The sequence below is a fragment of the Cimex lectularius genome, unplaced genomic scaffold, assembly GCF_000648675.2.
Source record: "Cimex lectularius strain Harlan isolate CLEC.00 unplaced genomic scaffold, Clec_2.1 scaffold71, whole genome shotgun sequence".
Taxonomy (NCBI): domain Eukaryota; kingdom Metazoa; phylum Arthropoda; class Insecta; order Hemiptera; family Cimicidae; genus Cimex; species Cimex lectularius.
Window position 1 is genome coordinate 1,539,788 of NW_019392655.1, and position 22,891 is coordinate 1,562,678.

The window sequence follows — 22,891 nt, forward strand, 5'->3', positions numbered from 1 at the left end:
GAAGAAAAAGCCCCCCAAACAAAATATTGAATAGTATATAGATTGTGGTATCAAAATTGTGAATTAGAGTAAGATTTAGGAGATTTTAATTGACCAGTTTTATTTTAGATTTCAAATATAAACTTCTTATAAAATTATAGTCAATAGACAGGTGAAATAAAGATTAGATTTTTGTAAAATATCGTAATCATTATTTTTCCCATAAAAATCATTTTTGCATAGAAAAATTTATGCTTGAAAAAGGCCCCAATAAAAAAGTAAATTTTATACAAATTTGATCTGTTAAAAAAATGTAGAATCACCACTGAATAAAAAGAATCAAAAAGAAAAATAATTAAAACATAAAAATAGTAAAATTACAATACACTGGTCCACACAAAATAAAAGTGGCAGTACTTTCAAAATTTGATATTTTTTATGCATTTGCTTTTTCAGTAATATTAAAACTGATATTTTTTATAATTCAGGTATTTATTAGAATATTTGGTTAGTGGGAAAATAACATATCTCAAAAATTAAAAAAAGAAAAAATCATTTTTGTGCATGAACAAAACAAACTTAACAATCTTTAATAGGGTGAATAACATCTGCTCTTATTACACTCTAAACTTTTCAGCATGCTCATAATTAAGCCTTCAGCCACTTCTTGAGTAATTTCATCCCAAATCTCAACTAATGTAACTTTCAGCTCAGCTGACTGCCAAAAGTACTCAATGGAGTTCAAATCAGTATCTTAGGATGTAAATGTTGACATCTCAAAGATACTGCATAACAGGTGGTGACAGTTGGTCTTGCCTCTCCTTTTTTACTGTTTTCAATCCAGTTAAAAGATGACTTCCAATCAGATTGGAATATGTGTTTATACACCTTTCATAATGAATATAAATAAATGATAAATGACCTCTATGAATATAATAAGTAGGCTACCTTTTTTTTCCCCTAATTTAGGTATTCCCATTCTCCTCTTTCTACAATATATCAGAACTTGAATCAGAATCTTTTAAAACAATTTGCAAGAGAAAATAGAAACAGAAAGACGGATGATTAAAGGAATTTTGAAAAACATAAAGTTTTATCACTTATAAAATTACACAACACAATATTAACGATTAAAATTTTTTTTTATTTGTTCTCGATATTTTACAACTCATGGGTGAAAAACAAACATAGTATATAATATAAATATATAATATAAATTATATAATATATAGTAGTATATAATGCTAATTACAAATTAGCATTCTCTAAAAACGGGTAGGGTGATCGCGCTGCCATCCGAATTTTTGTAGGGATTTACTTATTCTTGTGATTTGAGTACTTAACTGTTTACTGTTCACAAATTAATACATATTACAAATCGTAGGAACACAGAACGGTAAGATGTAAATCACGCAGTTACAAAATTTTTTTTTGTATTTCCACACCAGAGAAACGAGTAGGGACATTTTTTCCCAACCTTGGAAAAATACGCTGGAGCCTGGCACCGGAATCCCTTCCACCAGGGGCCACTTTTCCCCCAAAAGTGGGGGAAAATCCCCCGCCATGCAACCTGGTTCCTACTTTCCCTCCTAAGTTCCTACTATACTCATTCGAAGAGCGAGTCTTATACAGTCGACAACTAGTTTTCAAATCAATAAAATTTGTCTCCGTATTTTAATTTTTATTAAAATTCGTACGTACACTATCTCTGCTCGGGATCAAATAGTTTGGAAAGCTTAACTTAAAGAAAATGAATTTCGACAACGGAATAAATAACTTTTTCAGGCGTGAGGTCGTGAAGATTGACAACACTCTTCTGCCCGAAGGATTCGCCGGCGACAGAAAGAGCATGAGGTGAGTGTCATACTAGGCGAGATTCGGGTAGCGTTCCTTGGAAAGACCAGTTGCAATCTAATCTCCCCCAAGGCACAAAACAAGCCAGATATTCCAGCTTAAAATCTCCGTTCTGTCGTTGCACCATTTCAACACAGTGTCAGTAAACAAGATGATTTTGGTCAATACGGAAATTGGCAATATCTTGTTTACGATCAATGTATTAAAATGGTGCAACATAAAAAAAAACTGTCTCCTACATATGACGATGTAACAAAGCCAGAAAATAGTAAATATTGTCAGTTTACATTAAAAAAAAATTATAAATAACATCCAACAAAGCGAACCATTGACAATTTACAATATTCGTCAAAAATATTGTTTATTTTCAATATGATGAAGTGGTGCAACATTTAAAAAAAATTACAAATAACATCCAACAAAGCGAACCATTGACAATTTACAATATTCATCAAAAATATTGTTTATTTTCAATGTGATGAAGTGGTGCAACATTTAAAAAAAATTACAAATAACATCCAACAAAGCGAACCATTGACAATTTACAATATTCATCAAAAATATTGTTTATTTTCAATGTGATGAAGTGGTGCAACATTTAAAAAAAATTACAAATAACATCCAACAAAGCGAACCATTGACAATTTACAATATTCAACAAAATCATCTTGTTTATTGTCAATGTGCTGAAATGGTGCAACATAAAAAAAAACTACCGAAAACGATGCAATTAACGCTAATAAACAAGAAATATTGACAAATTACAAATGACGATGTAACAAACCTAACAAAGGGGAAATCTTGACAATTAGCGAAATTGACCAAAATAAACTTGTTTATTGTCAATGTGGTGAAATGGTGCAACATTAAAAAAATAAAATAAATAATGCTGCTTCAGATAACGTATGTGTTGAAGTGGTGAAACATAAAAAATAAATAAATTGCTACCGAAAACGATGCGATTAACGCGAATAAACAAGAAATATTGACCATAATCAACTTGTTTACTGTCAATGTGTTGAAATGGTGCAACATTTAACAAAAACAAATAAAAAAAATAAATTAGAAATCTTGACAAATTGCAATATTTACCAAAATCAAGTTATTTACTGCCAATGTGCTGAAATGGTGCAACATTAAAAAAAGCTACCGAAAACGATGCAAGTAACGCGAATAAACAAGAAATATTGACAAATGACGATGTAACAAACCTGACAAAGGGGAAATCTTGACAATAAGAAATATAGACCAAAATCACCTTGTTTACTGCCAATGTGTTGAAATGGTGCAACATTAAAACAAATAATAATAAAAAATATAAAAAATTGCTACCGACAACGATGCTATTAACGCGAATAAACAAGAAATATTAACCGTAATCAACTTGTTTACTGTCAATGGGTTGAAATGGTGCAACATTAAACAAAAAAATAAATAAATTAGAAATCTTGACAATTAGCAATGTTGACAAAAATTATCATGTTTATTTTCAATGTGATGAAGTGGTGCAACATTAAAAAAATAAAAATAAATAAAGCTGCTACAGATAACGTATGTGTTGAAGTGGTGTAACATAAATAATAAATAAATTGCTACCGAAAACGATGCGATTAACGCGAATAAACAAGAAATATTGACAAATTACAAATGACGATGTAACAAACCTAACAAAGGGGAAATCTTGACAATTAGCAATATTGACCAAAATCAACTTGTTTATTGTCAATGTGGTGAAATGGAGCAACATTAAAAAAATAATAATAATAAATAAATTGCTACCGAAAACGATTCAATTAATGCGAATAAACAAGAAATATTGATAAATTACAATTGACGATGTAACAAAGCTAACAAACGAAAAAAATTTCAAATTGCAATATTGACCAAAATCAACTTGTTTACTGTCAGTGTGCTGAAATGGTGCAACATTAAAAAAATAATAATAATAAAAAATAAATAAAATTTGCTACCGAAAACGATGCAATTAATGCGAATAAACAAGAAATATTGACCATAATCAACTTGTTTACTGTCAATGTATTGAAATGGAGCAACATTTAACAAAAAAAAAAAAAGGAATAAATAAATTAGAAATCTTGACAATTAGCAATGTTCACAAAAATTATCACGTTTATTTTCAATGTGATGAAGTGGTGCAACATAAAAAAACTGTCTCCTACATATGACGATGTAAGAAAGCCAGAAAATAGTAAATATTGTCAGTTTACAATGTTGACAAAAATCATCACGTTTATTTTCAATTATATTAATTGGTCAAGCGCACCACGAAAAATAGTGAATTTATTTTCAATGTGATGAAGTGGTGCAACATTTAAAAAAAATTACAAATAACATGCAACAAAGCGAACCATTGTCAATTTACAATACACATCGAAATCATCTTGTTTATTTTCAATTATATTAATTGGTCAAGCGCACCACGAAAAATAATGAATTTATTTTCAATGTGATGAAGTGGTGCAACATTTACAAAAAATTACAAATAACATCCAACAAGGCGAACCATAATAATAAGCCTGCCAATAAATAAGGCTGCTACAGATAACGTATGTGTTGAAGTGGTATAACATAAAAAATAAATAAATTGCTACCCAAAACGATGCGATTAACGCGAATAAACAAGAAATATTGACAAATTACAAATGACGATGTAACACACCTAACAAAGAGGAAAACTTGAAAATTAACATTATTGACCAAAAACAACTTGTTTACCGTCAATGTGGTGAAATGATGCAACATAAAAAAAAACAACCGAAAACGATGCGATTAACGCGAATAAACAAGAAATATTGACAAATTACAAATGACGAAGTAATAAAGCTAACAAAGAGGAAATCTTGACAATTAGCAACATTAACCAAAATCATCTTGTTTACTGTCAATGTGTTGAAATGGTGCAACATTAAAAAAAAATAAATAAATAAATAAACAAATAAAATGCTACCGAAAGCGCGATGCAAATTAACATTATAACGCGAATAAACAAGAAATATTGACCATAATCAACTTGATTACTGTCAATGTGGTGAAATGGTGCAACATTAAAAAAAATATTGCTATCGAAAACGATGAGATTAACGCGAATAAACAAGAAACAAATTACAAATGACGATGTAATAAAGCTTTAGTGACTGGGAGTTTTGTGGCCCTCAAAAGGGCCGGTGTTGTTTCGTGGCGTCGAGACGATGGGTCGAGGCCAAGACCGTGAAAAGACTTCTTTTTGTTTTCTTCATGTTGCATCATTACAACAAATTGACAGTAAACAAAATGATTTTTGTCAATATTGCATTGTCAAGATTTCTTCTTTGTTAGCTTTGTTACTTCGTCTTTTGTAGGTGGTTTCTTTTTTATGTTGCACCATGTAACACATTCACAGTATACCAGATGATTTTGTTCAATATTGTCCATTGATTTTATTTCCTATTTCTTGCATCGTTAATTGTACAAGGCACTATTTTTCTTCTGATTATTTTTTAAAAATAATGTTGCACCATTTCAACACATTGACAGCAAACAAGTTGATTTTGGTCAATATTGCTAACTGTAAATATTTCCGTTTGTTAGCTTTGTTACATCTCAATTGTAATTTATCTATATTTCTTGTTTATTCGCATTAATTGAATCGTTTTCGGTAGCAATTTATTTATTAATTATTACGTGATGATTTTTCTCAACATTGCTAATTGTCAAGATTTCTAATTAATTAATTAATTTTTTTTAAATGTTGCACCATTTCAACACATTGACAGTAAACAAGATGATTATGGTCAATATTTCTTGTTTATTCGCATCGTTTTCGGTACCAATTTATTTAGTTTTTTTTTTTTATGCTATACCACTTCAACACATACGTTATCTGTAGCCGCCTTATTTATTTATTCTTATTTCTTTTTAATGTTGCACCATTTCACCACTTTGACAATAAACATGATGATTTTGGTCAACATTGTAAATTGTCAGGATATTCTATTTATTAGCTTTGTTACATTTCTCTTTTGTAATTTCACAATATTTCCTGTTTAATCGTGTTAGCTGCTTCAATATAAGAAGCAGAATTTTTTAAATTAATTAATTAATTATTATTATTTATTTTTTAGGTTGCATAATTTTAAAACATTGGATCAAAGATTTCCTGTTTATTAGTTTTGATACATCGTCATTTGTAATTTGACAATATTTCCTGTTTGTTCGCGTTAGTTGCATCAATATCTGTAGCAGACTTTTAAAAATTAATTTTATTATTTTTTTTTAGGTTGTCCCATTTCAAAACTTTGGCGTACATAATATGATTTTGGTCAATATTGTACATTTCCTGTTTGTTCGTGTTAGTTGCACCGTTACTTAGCAGACTTGTGCACATTTTATGTAGCAGTAAAATCAGGTCTGATTAATAATGTACATTTGATCGAAAAGCCTTAATTTAAAGGCACACCGCATCAGGTGATACACACATAGGGGATGTTGAAAGATAACTTGTATGTTTTTTGAAAAACTGTACACACGTGAAGGCTTGTTTGATCCATTCTGATCCTTCTGTTTTCTTCTATCAGAAATGTATCAACACTCTCCATCTTTAGGGGTGGGTATTAACGAAAGTTATTATTAAAAACTGAAGATGGCAAAAGCTGTAATTTGTCTGACATGAAAACGACGATAATCAGAACAAAATGGTCGGAAACAACATAATGTTGATCATCACACTGACCTCAAGAAGTCTCTTGGGAAGATAATTGACAGTAGAGTACCAGGAATAAATATTATATATTTTGTGAAATTTCATTTCTGCTGTCAAAACATGTTAATTATCTATCATATACATTAATATGTGTTTAATGTATGCTGACAGTGCAGTGATGATGTTCCCTGACACCAAGTGTCTAAAATAAGAAGGAGGGATTTAATCTCATATTTACATTATTTGTATAAGTAGCGAAATTGTGTAATAATTATATGAATAATTTTAAACCACATCCCTGATATATAAATAAATAAATAAATAATAAAAAATCTTTATTTGCACAATTAAATGTGTTTTTTGGTTTGTTATTTTATATTGTATATATTCGTTATATTATATAGGATTATTTAAAAAGAAATATTAAAATTGTTAAAGGGCATGTATGCAGGTCGTAAATGACATTTTAAACAATATGGGCCAAGCATCAGCTAAGGCACGAGGTATTGAAAAACCTATGACAACTGCAGAAAAACTGAGGAATTCGGATCATATTGTCTACCTGCTTGTCGATAGAGACGGCAATAAGTAAATATAATTTTTGATTGGTTTTCTAATCCGTCTTTTTGGCCTTTAAATTTATATGTTCACTCTTGTTCTCTAGTTCGAATGGATCTGTGATTGGAATGTTGAAAATGGGTAAGAAGCGGCTGTACATGATTGACGAACATGAAAAACGTAACGAGGGGATGGCCCACTGCATACTCGACTTCTACATTCATGAGTCAAAACAAGGGATGGGCTATGAGAGAAAACTCTTAGATTATATGCTACATGTAATGCTGTCCACATAATACTGTAATTTTATACATTTTGTTGGAATATATATTTTTTTAAAGGAGGAAGGAGTGGAACCAGAAAAATTGGCAATTAATTGTCCTTCAGAGCATTTTCTCCGATTCCTTCAAAAACATTACAATTTAACACAAGACATGTACCAGAGTAATAATTTTGTTGTTTTTTCTGGCTTTTTCAACAATTCACCTCATGATAAAGGTAGTATATAGTAATAAAATTTGAACCTTATATATGTATATATTGTATTTCCATCTATATTTGTTATTTGTTTTCAGAAAATCATTTAAAAATTGCTCATCGTTATGGTATTTCATCACCCGAACTTTCACCACGCAGGTATAATTTTTTTATTTAAATAGTTTTCACATAATTTTAAATTTTAGTTCACAAGTATTGTAAACAACGATTATACATACACATACATACATTTTAGAACAGCTCACATTTTCAAGAAATACAGTGGTGTATTATTTTAGCATGACAAACATGATAATTTACTTGCTAAAATGAACAATTTGCTTTCAATTTTTATTTATAAATGAATGCATTCCTGGATGTGGCCCACACATTATGTTAAATTGAAACCTTCCTCCATTATCCTGAAATCCTATTTTAAAAAATCAGATATCAGAGCAATACAATCGGGTATCCCACATGGGAGCATTCTTGGTCCCATCCTATTTATCCTGCTGACATTCCTATAAATGGCAGCACCATCATTACCACTTATGGTATGACCAACGTTCAGCCTGATATATTTGTTGGCAGAGATTTGCTTAGTGTGTACGCGCATTAACACAAATCCTTTCTAAGCAACCTCCTTTAACATCCAAGAACATGTTATCTTATCTTTATCTTACAAATAGAGGAGAACAAGAAAAGAAAAATATACCCATTGTACATTTAATGTGAAAAAGTCTTGACTTCCATTGGGCATCATCAAGGAGCTCCGATTTCTAATCAAGTCAAGTACTTAGGACTCGGCACGAGACTAATGTAGAATCCCAATACAAAACTTAACGGACAACAATTTAAAACGTTAGTTATGGCCGTCATCCCAGAATGACGCACTAAACCCTTCCACATAAATGGACGTTGTACAAGAACGACAAACCTCTTCTAGAAAACCCCCGCTTTTCGAAGCTTGTTTTGGGTGTTTTTATGTCACAGCCAGTTCCAACAGTTCTACACCAAGCTTTCTATGCATGTTCCAACATTTCTTTATCTATAAAATAGGACTCAGAAACCCACCACGAAATATGACAATACGCGATCGGTACTGACTAACTACAAACACAACTAGTTCACTGAAGAAAACTTTGTTCACATTAGCTTATAAACTGTTTTCATTAATTATTAATTTTATAAACTGTTTATTTTAATTTTAAAATATATTGTGTATTTTCTTGTATAATTTATTCTTTAAAGGATGAAGGTTGCCAATATTTTAAAAAATTTTTATTAAGTTTATTTTTGCTGTAATATTAAAAATGTCTAAAAATTCCAGAATAAATTATAAGATAATTATATTAATGTCTTGCTTTCTTAATTAACATTTTTGTAAATAAATATTCAATCAAGTCATTATCATTATTAATTAAAATAAATTAAACCAAATATTATTTTTGTATTGGCACTAATTTACTATCTATCCAAAAGACTGTTTAATGAAAGCTGTAAAAATAATTAATGTTCCAATTACAATTTGCCAGTGCTGAGAACAAATTGACGTTCAGTGGAAGGCACACTGCTTTCAAGCGAGTAACAACTATGGGAGAGGTAAAATATTTTTTATCAGAGATTTTATTTAACTTAACTATTAATAAATATAATTGAAGTGTTTAGTTATTTATTATTCAAATCTCCAAACTGATTAATTTAAACTGTATTGCAGATAGTTCAATCTTCTCATCTGAAGTAAGGTGAAAACAGTTGGTAGAGAACAGCGGTTGCTTCGATTATTTCCAGGTGAAAAGTGAATTGAGCACAACATTCTGCACGTCTCCACAACACATCAAGCTAGCACATTTCTGCCAATCTGGCGCTAGAAAATAATCCCTTATGCAAATACTCATCAAAATTATAGTTCCTTGTTTTGTTTATTTCATTTTCTTTTCTATTTTTAATACACAAGTTTTGTCCGAAAGGGCTTGGCTTGTATTACATTTCCACTTGTGGGTTAACTAATTTTGTTTTACTTGTTAAATGTTTAGATAACTACATTTCCACTTGTGGGTTAACTAATTTTGTTTTACTTGTTAAATGTTTAGATAACTATAATAAATTTGATCAAATTTTACTAATAGTAAAATTGTTATAGCCGATCAATTTTCATATCTATCTATATAACTATATTAGATTATTTTTTTAGAAATGCATTTACTTACTTTGATACCCTTCAAACCAAATTGTTCTCTTCTAGTCATTTTTCCTATAAGACTGTTCAATACAAATCCAAAACAGGATCATCTTTTAAAAAAAATCATTCTGCTTTGGTTTTCTTTTTTTTAAATAACTTATAAAATGTTATATTCTAGCATTTATGTTCCATGTTTCATGTTGATTTTTTTGTTTATATGGTTAAAAATAATGTTACAATATTATAAAATAGTATGCGCCAATATTATGGCCAGTTCAAAAGAGGTTTGTAAATCTTTATTGCAGCAACAAATCTTTTTATGTTACATGCATTAATTTGGTATCGATCAAGACAGAATCAACCAGTAAGTAGTTCATTATTGTCTGCCTACTTTGATAAATTCAATTAATGAATTCATTATAGTTAAAGAAATATATTTTATTTATAAGTGTAAAAAAAGAAATAATTATTTTGTGATACGAATTTGTGTTGATTGAATAGATTGTATGTACATAAAAAAATATGGAAAGCACATATATATTTTGTATAATTTTTAGATGGTAATTATAGTACAAACTTTTACATAATTTATAGTTAGTTACTGAGATAATATTGGAATGTTAAGCGTAAAATATTGAATAATTTACAACAAATTTTATAAAGATGAAACATGGATGCACTTACTTTAAATAATTAATATTAGGTTGACATTCTATACAAAAGAAGTTGAAACATTTGGCTAAACTAAATGAGGGGCATCGAAAGTATAAAGTTTAACCAAATTGCTTGTATAAGAAAATTTATATTTAGCTACTTGATTTTGACAATATTATCATAATGTGATAATTCAATTGTCATAATATGTTTAACTCACTTAAACAGTATTATCCCAATGTGAATTAGCCTGTGATATTTGGATATTCCTAAGTATAATCATTTATGTTGTAATTATATTAAATTAGGTTTTCATTGTTTACACTAAATTTTAATCTAAGCTTGCTTTTGTAATACATAGAAATTAAACATTGTTGTGGTTTATGTAAGTTATTTCATCATCCTGGTGATTTTCCCTCCTTTTTAAATTACACATGGTTTTCAGTATTTGGACTTACAGCTCACAGTGTGGATGGCAGTACGGGGTTCAACCAATTTCTTAGATTTTTTCCTTGGAAGCCTTCTGGCCATTATACTTTTTCTCTCTGTCCCAAATGTCCATTGTTCTGCAGCTGCTCCCCCCCCCCCATTCTGGAAAATCATTATTTGGGACTTTTCAAAGTTTACATAGTCTCCACTTGCAGTACTGCTTGAATAGGTCGATATTTATTTTTAAAAGCCCCGGATTTTAGGTCAAGCACGATCATCCACATTCATTAGCAATTTAATATTAGTATCTCCAATCTTGACTCCACGTTGCAACTCTTTCTCTAAGACTGAGTATAGGGAGAACAGAAGCACACTCAGTGGGCAGATTGGCATTATTCTGCAGTTTACCTCCACATTTTGAGTCACTATTTTCAGTCCAGATCGACACTGTCACTGGTGTACAGTCGCTTCAAAGTGTGAATGTATTAAAGTGAAGTATAATGGCAAATAAATAAAAAATAAGTGATATAGCTGGAAGTTGTAGGTTGAGTTGAGACGTACTTTCATGGACTGAAGCCACAGCGGCCCAATGTCTAAACGACGGAGTACTGATCCAAAGACGATTTGAGCGATGAGACCCCCCCCAAAAAGACAGCACCGACTATCCTGCAGTGCAATACAGGAAACCCTGCGGCAAGGCGCAGCCCGATACGCCTTCCCAAAGTTTAGATCTCCCTATCACAATCCTGAATAAACCTATAAGGGTGATGTTTGCTAACCTCTTCTGAGTTAATCAGTCAAAAAATATTTTCTCTCCCTCCCATACTCCAGACAGAATAAAACAATCTATTTTATTCTTTCTGACTCATCACATGTCATGCAATTAGGAGAAGGTCTCAGTTTAATACTATTTAAGTAGGCACCGCATGATTGATCAGATTCAGGATATCGTAGAAAAAAAAAAACTTAATTCCTCTCATGCCTGAAAACCAAGGTGTATGATTTGATTGTGCGAACTTAGATTTGTATCACAAAAATCGGAACGGCCACGGAACCAGGGGGGTTTTCGGTGTGTGGAAACGGATTGACAGAAAGATGGGGCAACAGTACTCTATGGCTGATTTGTGACTGAGTTTGTAGCCACTACACAAAACAGTAAATGCAACTGAGCAATGACAGTTTCACTGTTGTCCATCGCGACTTATTAACAAGTTGAGGAATTGGAGAATATTCGCTGTTTCCGTACAAACTGGGTGGTTGTACAAACGCCGCATGTGTGTTTATGCGAATGCCAAGTCGAGCAATTCAAATTAGCAAATATTTGGCAGCATTCGATACCGAATAGCCACCTTAAAAAAATTATCAACCTAACACAATTAAACCAGTGTCTTATTTATAAACAAGGTTCATTTTTATTTACAGGATCTACACTGCCTAAGCATGCTTCTACATGATGTCAGATTAAACTATCAACGGTATCGTTTAGTCACATAAGATTCACGTACATAGCTGTTCTTCTCATTTAAGAAAAAAAACTTTTTCAAGATCTAAATATTAAAAAATTCTTACTTCTCCGGTTCTTTCGACAAGTTCCATTGCGACTTGGAAGAACTTGTTTACATCCTCGGTGCTCGCATTGTTAACAGAAGCGTCTGCCATTCCTCCTGTTTTTGAAATTTGTCAATTTTTTAAAAAATAAATCAACATCCGTTTGGGAGAAGGCTGATATTTTGGAGAACCTTTCTTGTTTTGTAGGTTGTGTTATTTGATAGCTATGAGAGACAGTTATGAAACACTAAAAAAAAGATAATACCGTTTGACACTTAACAAGAAAATGTTGAGAAGTCGGGTATAACAATAATAAATTGAATTTCGACTAAATAAAAATAAAAACTGATTTTAATTGAATAGTTAGACGGGTAAATGTGAGAGTTTTAACGGAAAGCTTTTCCGAGTTAGGTTTTGAAATTTCCAAATCAGCTGTGAGATGATAGGTACTAGTAGCCCATTCAGAAGAACAAGTGTTACGTCAGTCTCCACGGGTTTTTAATTCATTGAAATTTATCTCCATATTTTCATTTTTTTAAAATTCGTACCCACACTCTCTGCACGGGGATCAATTAGTTTCGAAAGTGCAACTGAAAAAAATGAACTTCAACTTCGGAATAAATAGCTTTTTAAGGCGTGAGATCACGAAGATTGACAACACTCTTCTGCCAGAAGGATTCGCCGGCGACAGAAGGAGCATGAGGTGAGTGTCATACTAGGCGAAATTCCCTAACGGGTAGCGTTTCTCCTGGCATTTGGTCGGAGATCATTCCTTCCTTAAAAGGAGAAAGCCTGGGCAAGGACGAGTTGGAACTTGCACATTTCTCCCTCAAAGCACAAAACAAGCCACCTGCTTTGTTTAAAAGCTCCGCTGTGTTGTGTCATTTTTTCAAAAATGTCATTTCTCATTTGTCAAGATGATTTTCCTCAGTATTGTAAATTGACGAGATTTTCTGTTTTTAGCCTTTGTTGCATCGATATTTGTAGGAGAGAGTTTTTTTTATGTTGCACAATTTCAACACAAAAGCTGGACAAGGATGAAAGTGTAGTTTGGTCATTTCTGGTCATTTTATTCTTCACCTGATATTTTCATTTGTCTGACTCAATTCAGCTCTTGCCTTCATTAATTGGTAGTTTTTGACAAAAACTTTTATTTAAAACCGAAGATAGTAGAACAAATGAGCATTGCTTGGATTAGCTGCCTGATTGCAATAGTGCAGAAACTGCAGAAAAAAAAGTCTGGTCATAAACTACAATCTTCAGATAAGACTTGATAGTATAGGTACACCAAGTTAGTTAATACGTATGTGTGACATTGAAAGATAAGCTGGATATTTTTGAAATGTTTGGTCAAGGGTGAAAGTTTAGTTTCATCCTTTGTAATTATCCTGTTCTGCCTGACTTTACTGCTCTTGTCTATCAGATACATTTTGACCCTCCTCATCTTTGGCGGAAAGTTTTAACCGAAATTATTATTAAAAACTGAACATGGCAAGAGCTGAAATGTGTACGACAGCGGAAAACAGCTAGAATAGGTAGAATAAAAGAATTGGGACTGAGCATTGTTCGTATTAGCCGACTGACGGCTAATTGCTTTTGCTGCAATAGTGCAAAAGCAAGCAGTAGATGTAGATGTATTAATTGGGTTGTGTATTATACTGCTCTCCCTTTAATCGCTGTTGTATCCCCTGCTCTGTGCTTATCGCACACTGGTAAATCCTAGTTCATCAAGGAACTTGATTAATAGGCCCGCTTTCCGTGATTTAATTTCTTCTACAGTTACATTTTACATCCCAAAATACTTCTTCCTGTGGGCACGTGTATCACCAACATTGTTAGTAGGTGTGTTGGTGTTTCCTCTGCTTCTTTGCAGAATCTACACTTGCTGAGTTGGGTTATGCTAATCTTCTTGAGATGTCCATTTAGTTTACAGTGTTCTGTTAAGAATCCTGATAGGATTCACAGTTTTTCCTGCTTCCTTGCATAATGTTATGTTTACCTCCTTCCAAAGTTTATCAGGAGGTCCTTGGATTATTTGTGTCTATTGAGAGAGTTCCATTGTTCCTTCATTTTCTTTTTATCCTTCTGTCTAAGGTGCTCATTGATAGTGCGGATTCCTATGCAGAAGGGCTTGGGTCCTATCAGCGGTAAAGCAGCCCCCCCTTCTTGCAAGGGCATTCGCTTTCTCGTTACCTTCTACTCCTACATGTCCTGAGACCCAGCAGAGGCTGTCTTTATTTTGCATACCTAATTAGTTTAGTTTTATTTTGCAATTCAGCATCATCTTTGAGCTAATGTTGTTTGAACTTAGCGCTTTGACGGCTGCTTGGCTGTCTGACATGATTCCTATATTCTTGTTTTTGTACCCGTTGTTCAGATTGAATTGGGTACATCTCTCGATTGCGTGGACCTCAGTTTGAAAGATATGTATTTTCCCATGGGTGCCTCCTGTACCTTCTTGCGTCCAGATCCATCTGTGTACCAGTGGATGGTGCCATTCTTAAAGGAGATGTTTTTCTCCCTTTCCCATTCTTTTTTGGTACCTAAGTTTATTTGGAAATTTTGTTTAAAATCAAACATCCTGTTCATGTCATAAGCAAGCAGTAAAAACAGGTCTGGTTAAAACTAAATTCTTCCCAGAATCAGGTGATATACCTGCGTGAGATTGAAAGAAATGTTGGAAAAGGATGAAAGAGTTGTTTGGTCATTTATGATTATTTTGTTACGCCTATCTATGATGTTTTGAACACCAGGTGCATTTAACTGATGAGTTTTAAGCAAAGTTATTAAAAAATGAATATAGTAAGTGCTGCGATGCTTCTGACAGATGAAAACAACAAGTATAAGTTGAACAAAATGATTGAAAATGACCTAATGTTCATCATAATACAAACTCAAAAGGAAGTCTCATAAATTTAAGATTGAAAGTACAATGAAATTGACATATGCAAGCTGATTTCACTCAATATTGTAAATTGAAAATATTTTCAGTTTTGAGCCTTTATTACAACGATATTTATAGCAGTTTCAACAATTTCAGCACAGAAATTGATCTGTCAATGACAGATTATCAATTTATCTTCATTATTGGCTAAAACAAGTTAATTTACTGAACTATTTGTACAATCAAGTCCTGCCAGTCTGAACTAATTGAAACTGAGCATTAGCCGACTAATTGCGTTAATGCAGAAGGAAGTAGTAAAAAAAGGTCAGGTTAATAAATTAAATCGTTAAGAAAAGGCTGAATGCATAAGGCATACTGAATCAGGAGATAACATGCATTTTTTTTAAAGAAACGCTAGATGTTTTTTGAAAATTTGCGCATTGATAAATGTGTTGTTTCATCATTTCTGATCATTTTGTTCTGCCTTTGCGCTCTATTTTCATCTGTCAGGCTCATGCAGGCCCTCGCCATCCTTTCTGATGGTATTTAATGAAAAAAACTGAAGGTGGCAAAAGTTTTAATGTTTCTGGCGAAACAACGATGATAATTAGAATAAAATGATCAGAAACAACCTAACGTTCATCATCCCACAGGCCTCGAGAGGAAGCTTCTTGGAATAATAATCGACAGTTTAGTGCCTGGAACCTTTCTTCTAGCTAAAACTTTCTGCTGACAGAAACAGTTTTGTATTGGGAGGAATTTTAGATTAGCTTCGGTTGGATTAGTGGGACTCACTGTTGAGAAAACTATCTATCGTAAACAATAATATATATTTTTAATGTAACCAATGTTCTTTGACACCAGTTAATGATAAATAGTGCTTTAAACGCATATTTTCATTATGTGTACAAAATTGAGCTAAATTGTCGAACATTTACAATAATAATTTTAACCACATCCTTGATAAAAAAATAAGATTATTTGCACAATTAAATATCAATGTTTTTATTAGTTATTTTATATTGTATATGTTCGTTATATTATATAGGATTGATTAAAAAGAAATATTAATTGTTAAAGGGCATGTATGCAGGTGGTAAATGATATTTTAAACGATATGGGCCTGGCGTCGGCTAAGGCACAAGGTCTTGTAAAACCTATAACGAGTGCAGACAAACTGAGAAATTCGGAGCATATTGTCTACCTTCTTGTCGATAAAGAAGGCAACAAGTAAATATAATTTTAAATTGATTTTCTGATCTTTCTTTATGGCCTTTAAATTCAGACGTTCACTCTTGTTCTCTAGATCGAATGGATCTGTGATAGGAATGTTGAAAATGGGAAGGAAGCGGCTGTACATGTTTGACGAACGTGGACAATGTAATGAGACTGTGCCCCTCTGCGTACTCGACTTCTACGTTCACGAATCAAAACAGAGGATGGGCTGTGGAAAAAAACTCTTCAATTATATGCTACATGTAATGTTGACCACATAATTCAGTAACATTATAAATTTTGTTGGAATATTTTTTTTTTTTAAGGAGGAAGGGGTGGAACCAGAAAAACTGGCAATTGATCGTCCTTCAGAGAAATTTCTCAGATTCCTTCAAAAACATTACAATTTAACACATTCTGTACACCAGACTAATAATTTTGTTGTTTTTTCTGGCTTTTTCAACAATACACCTCAAGATAAAGGTAGTATATAGTAATAAAATTTAAAGATCATATTTCGATATTTTTTTATTTCTGTTTTCAGAAACTCATTTAAAAAGTTCTCATCATTGTGGAATCTCATCACCCCAAATTTCACCATACAGGTATAATTTTTTTATTTCAAACATTCCACAAGATTTTAAATTTTAATTAGCGGATATTGTAAAACAATGAATACACATATAGAACAGGTCATGTTTTCAAGAAATACGGTGGGGTAAGCAATATTACAAAGCAAACATGAATAATTTAGTTGTACTTGCTGATACAGAACAATTTGCATACAATTTTAATTTATAAGTAGTTCATTCCTGGATTTGGTCCAGGCATCTATTTTAAACTGAAACACTTCCTACATACTTCTTTTCTTTTTGTTCAATCCTACCTCTCTGGCCACTGCATCAGAGTGAGGTATGACAAGGAATACTCAGATATCAGATCAACACAAGCCGGCTTCCCACAAGGGTGCTTCCTTGGTTCGACCCTTTATAACATTTATACCACTCTTTCCTACACCTCCCAATCTTGATGACAATGCAGTTTTGTCCTCAAATTAATCCTCTCCAAGCAACCTCAAACATCCAGCAACATGTTGAGTTTATCAAAAACTAGTGTAAATAGTGATGGACAAGAGAAAAAAAATGTACCCAGTATATTAATTAGTAATTTGAGAAACAGCCTTGATGTACACTTTGCAGCTACTGACTTCTACAAGTCAAGTGCTTAGGAACCCCCCCCCCCACAGACTGATGTAGAATCCTTACACAAGACTTAGGTGACACAACTTGGAATGTACAAAGACATATAGAACCAAAATCTGTTCTGACCGTCAAAACTCAACTCTATATATAAATTCACTAATTTCATGGTCCATTTGACCAATTAATATATTACGATTAATTAAGGTTCTTAGTTGAGATAAAAAATCAATGACACGAGCGGGATTTGAACCACGATCTTTGGCTAGATACGCCGCTACTCTACCACTTGAGCTATCGTGACCTCGATCCACTCGGACACTAACTTCCCATCTCAACCCCACCTTTTGAATTTTCTCTCCTTTTTGCCATTTTTCAAATGTCGTGTAATCGGATTGGAATTGGAGAATCCAAGATAATATATATATAATTATTATAATATTATTAATTATAAATCTATTAGATAGGGAAATGAAACAGAACCCGCATAACAGACACTGGACACCATGGCCAAACCTCTACCCAGAAATTAAATGTTATGAGAAACTTAATATGAGGGATTAAGTGGCGAGGAAGTCTCAAGATGTATATATATATATATATATATATATATACATTTTTTTTTTTACTTTCTCCTACTTATTACTCAACGAAAAGTAGCAAAGTTGGCTCGAACGTTCTCCGACGGGCTTTAAAAAAGGATCATTGCGCAAGGGCTTAGCCTAACCAGTCTTTTATCTTTGGAAAGAGGATATTCTATCAACTCAGAAACAGAAAGCACAAAAGAATCGACGTGATTTAGAAATGTGTATTTATATTTTGCTCACAAGACAAGAATGAAAACAAAAAAAGCTCGGTACATTTTATGACAAAGAACATTTTTTTTAAAGAAGTGCACCAATAACGGTACTTTTTGGTCCTAAAATCCTTGAAGTGCCTGCAATGCCGGGAACAACCCGAACAATACTTCCGCAAACCTTCACACGATTACCCCACCTGGTATGCAAAAATTCTAAAATTCTTCCAAATTCTGACATTCACCAAAACAACTCCTACCTATATACTGTATATCTTTATACTATTTCGCTAATACTTATGTACCTTATACACTAAAGTATACATGATTTGTATTAGATGTGAGCGATCGCTAAGTCAAGTCGAAAAATGATCAATCTTCAACAATCTTCAGTTGTGAAGGAAGTGGATTTTTTTTTTCAAAATGCCAAAAGTCAGTCGACAGATAAAATTAATCATGTCTTTGATTGATTCTTACAAGTGAAAAATTGTACGATGAAATAGGAGAATACAAATTAAATGACATAAATCTCTACCCTACTTAACCGAAGACAAATATCTGAAATAACCAGATAAGAAGGGAGATGGAATAACTGGTTCCTGAATCCATTATTTGGATATTTATTGCTGCATAAACATAATTACAGTTAGTTGATGAGTTTAAAAAACTGCTAAATTGGCGAAGGAAGAGGTCAGAGGAGTTTTTGTATCCTTTAAAAAACTGCCAAATTGGCTTGGTAGGAGCTCAGAGGAGTTTTTAACTTTTAAAAACTGCGAAATTGGCTAAGCGGGAGCTCAGAAGAGTTATTTTATCCTTCTCAAATGGATAAAAACCGGCTTCTAGAAACGATTTAAAAAAACTGCCAAATTGGCAGAAGAAGAGCTCAGAGGTTTTTATCCTTAAAAAAACTGGAAAATTGGCCAAGGAGAAGCTCAGAGGTATTTTTATCCTTAAAAAACTGCCAATTTGGCTAAATTGGAGCTCAGAAGAGTTCATTTTGTAAAAACTGCCAAATTGGCTAAGGAGAAGCTCAGAGTTCATTAATAAAAAAACAAGGGGAAGAACTCAGAAAAGTTTTTCATCTTTCTTAAAAAGATAAAAACCATTTATAAAATGCCTTCTAGAAAGGATTAAAAAACTGCCAAATTCTGACCTGCTAGCTTACCCAATTAAGCAAATTTTTATCCTTTATAGAAAAAAAAATTCTGTTTTTGAAAATAGATAAAAAACTTATTAAGGATTTTTTTCTTTTAAAAAACGTCCAAATTGGTTGAGGAGCTCAGGGGAGATTTTTATCCTTAAAAAACTGCCAAATTGCCTAAGGAGGAGATCAGAGGAGTTAACTTTTTTAAAAATTACACATTGGAAATAGGGATCTCAGAGGAATTTTTATCCTTAAAAAACTGCCAAATGAGGGGATCAGAGTTCATTTTTTAAAACACTACACACTGGCAAATAGGGGCCTCAGAGGAATTTTTATCAGTACAAAAACTGCCAAATTGGTTAAGGAGTAGCTGAGAGTTATTTAAAAAATAAAAATAAAACAGCAAAATTCACTGAGGAAGAACTCTGAGGAGTTTTTCATCTTTCTAAAAAGATAAAAACCACCTATAAAATGCCTTCTAGAAAGGATAAAAAAAAACGTCCAAATTGGCTAAGGAGGAGCTCGGGGGAGATCTTTATCCTTAAAAAACTGCCAAATTGCCAAAGGAGAAGATCAGAGGAGTTCATAAAAAAAAAAGCTAAAACCAGCAGACGAGGATAGTCAGTAATGACCAGCTACATTACAAACACAACTACTACATTGGAAAAAAAATTATTACTATTTTAAATATTAAAATTTTAATATATTTCTAAATTTCTGGTATAACTTTATATTTAAAGGTTGAAGGTTGCCAATTTTAATATATTTGTTAATTAAATTTATTTTAGCTATAAAATTAAAAGTATGTCTAAAAATTCCAGAATAAATTATAAGATTATTATATTAATGTTTGGCTTTCTTAAGTAATATTTTTGAAAAATAAACATTCATTTATCATTATTAATTAAAATAAATCACATGTTATTTTTGCCTTCATTACTAACTTACTAGCCCTCCGAAGGGTCTGCCCTTATTTAATGAAAGCTTTAATAAAAGATTAATGTTTAACTAATATAGGTAAGATATTAATAAACTAAAATTAATATATAATCTTATTATTTATTAAGAATTATTCCCTTAAATTTAGTAGATTAATATACTTAATAAAATAATTAATTTTTCAATAACAATTTGCTAGTACTGGGAACAAATTAACGTTCAATGGAAGGCACACTGCTTTCAAGCGAGAAACAACTATGGGACAGGTAAAATATTTTTTAACATAGCTTTTAGCTTTTATTTAACATATAATTGAAGTGTTTAGTTATTTATTATTCAAACCTCCGGACTAATTTTTGAAAATGTATTGCAGATAATTCAAACTAATCATCTGATGTAAGATGAAAAAAAGTTGCCGGAGAACAACGGTTGGTTTTTCATATATATATAAATATTGTACAACTGTATAAAAATATCCATGCATGTGTTGTCCTGTTGGCTTAAACATAATAAAAATATTGAAAGGATTATTTTTTGAAATTCAGCTTAATTTATATCGCTTCTTGTGTTTTAAAGTTAAAAACTGAGGCGATTGTTATCAGGTATTACAGAACAAAATTTCAATTATTTCCAGGTGAGAAGTGAATTGAGCACAAAATTCTGCACGTTCTCGACGACACATCAAGCTAGCACATTTCTGCCAATCTGGCGCTGGAAAATAATCCCTTATACAAATACTCAGCAAAATTATAGTTCCTTGTTTTGTTTATTTCATTTTATGTTTTCTATTTTAAATACACACACAAAATACACACGCATATATACACACACACACTACATACACAGACATAAACATACATATATGTGATTATTTATTAAGTTTTAATGTTTTATCCTAAAGGGCTTTACTTGCATTACATTTGCACATGTGGGTTAACTTATTTTGTTTACTTGTTAAATATTTATAAAATTCTTAGATTCAATGAAATTGTTATAGCTGATCAATTATCATATATATCACTAGATGTTATTATTTTTAAGAAAGGCATTTATTTACTTTGTTACCCTTCGAACCAAATTGTTATCTTCTAGTGCATTTTTGCTATAAGTCTCTGTGCAATACAAACCCTAAGCAGGATGATCTTTTAAAAAAAATCATTCTTCTTGTTTTTTTAAATAAGTTTTATAAAATGTTATATTCTGACATTTATGCTCCATGCTCCGTGTTGATTTTTTTTATATGGTTAAAAATAATGTTATAATACTATAAAATAGTATGTACCAATGTTATGGGCAGCTCAAGAGGTTTATAAATATTAACTGCAGCAACAAGATTTTTATATGCAACATGTATTCAGTATTGATCCCATATATATATTTATAAGTGTAAAAAAAGTATTTTATGATACAAATTTGTATTCATTGAATAGATTGAATGTACATAAAAAAGAAGGAAAGTATATCTTTTGTACAATTTTCATATGGTAATTATTACAAATTTTTACATAATTCATAGTCGGTTATTGAGACAATAAATTTGTACAGTTGGAATGTTAAGCATAAAGATATTGAATAATTTATAACAAATTTTATTAAATATGTTGAAACATGGAAGCATTTACTTTAAATATTTAAGTTGACTTTCTGTACAAAAGAAGGTGAATATCTATTAAATTTAATTAAATGCGAAAAATTTTGTGCCTAACCAAATCGCTTTTCTAAGAAAATTCATATTTGGCTACTTGATTTTAACAATATTATCATAATGTGATAATCCATTTGTCATATATGTTTAACTCACTTAAACAGTATTATCCCAATGTGAATTAGCCTGTGATATGTGGATATTTTGGAGTGTAACTCTTATTATTTATTAATTACATTAAATCATGTTTTCACTGTTTGCACTAAATTTTAATCTAAGCTTGCTTTTTTTAATATGTATATTGAAATAAAACAATGTGGTTTATGGTGATTTACGCAATTTATTTTCTCATCCTGGTGATTTTCTTTACTTTTAAATTGAACATGGTAGCAATTAAACTCTGCCTTGTATTCGATGAAATGTTAAGGTGGCAGTTGCACATTGAAGTTGTCGAAGTTCATTTCATGAAAATCCTCGGATCACTAAAGTACTTGCGCTGAATCCCATCTGGGGCGATCTTGCAGTACCAGCCAGATTTTGCACACTGCTGAACCTCTATCGAACTTTATTCTTAGACTCAGATTTGGGTTCGTCAGTTTTCACTTCGTATATTCGAGTCTAGAACTGGCGAGGTTGTGACTCCACTTTAGCTTGTACACAGCGGAACAGTATGCAATTTGGCCTATATC

At 31.7% G+C, this 22,891-nt stretch overlaps 1 protein-coding gene and 1 long non-coding RNA gene across 4 annotated transcripts; one reads left to right on the forward strand and one right to left on the reverse strand.

Moving 5' to 3' along the window:
* Positions 1-1,526: 1,526 nt before the first annotated feature.
* LOC106668237 (alpha-tubulin N-acetyltransferase-like) lies at positions 1,527-22,532 on the forward strand. Of its 3 annotated transcripts, none has more exons than XM_014396783.2 (8): positions 1,527-1,833; positions 16,345-16,494; positions 16,571-16,742; positions 16,806-16,962; positions 17,024-17,084; positions 20,757-20,823; positions 20,931-20,985; positions 21,192-22,532. In XM_014396783.2, exons 1-7 carry the CDS (start codon positions 1,730-1,732, stop codon positions 20,955-20,957), a joined length of 738 nt encoding a protein of 245 aa, XP_014252269.1. In that variant the 5' UTR covers positions 1,527-1,729; the 3' UTR covers positions 20,958-20,985; positions 21,192-22,532. The 3 variants fall into 3 exon arrangements, with proteins under 3 accessions (XP_014252269.1, XP_014252267.1, XP_014252268.1); XM_014396782.2 differs by lacking the exon at positions 1,527-1,833 and adding an exon at positions 12,613-13,083; XM_014396781.2 differs by lacking the exons at positions 16,345-16,494; positions 16,571-16,742; positions 16,806-16,962; ... (2 more) ...; positions 20,931-20,985; positions 21,192-22,532 and adding exons at positions 6,971-7,120; positions 7,197-7,368; positions 7,432-7,588; ... (1 more) ...; positions 9,103-9,169; positions 9,285-10,787 and having other exon boundaries at positions 1,551-1,833.
* Positions 9,223-12,777, reverse strand: LOC106668238. Its single transcript, XR_001340729.1, has 2 exons — positions 12,402-12,777; positions 9,223-9,434 (listed from the first exon to the last, which is right to left on the reverse strand). It is a non-coding gene; the product is annotated as an uncharacterized LOC106668238 (long non-coding RNA).
* Positions 22,533-22,891: the final 359 nt, after the last annotated feature.

Excerpts from the sequence above, each read along its gene's own strand:
- LOC106668237 (XM_014396783.2), top strand. The coding sequence starts at position 1,730 with ATGAATTTCGACAACGGAATAAATAACTTTTTCAGGCGTGAGGTCGTG. Across the intron at positions 1,834-16,344 it reads GGCGACAGAAAGAGCATGAG|GGCATGTATGCAGGTGGTAA; the intron begins GTGAGTGTCATA and ends TAATTGTTAAAG. Across the intron at positions 16,495-16,570 it reads GTCGATAAAGAAGGCAACAA|ATCGAATGGATCTGTGATAG; the intron begins GTAAATATAATT and ends CTTGTTCTCTAG.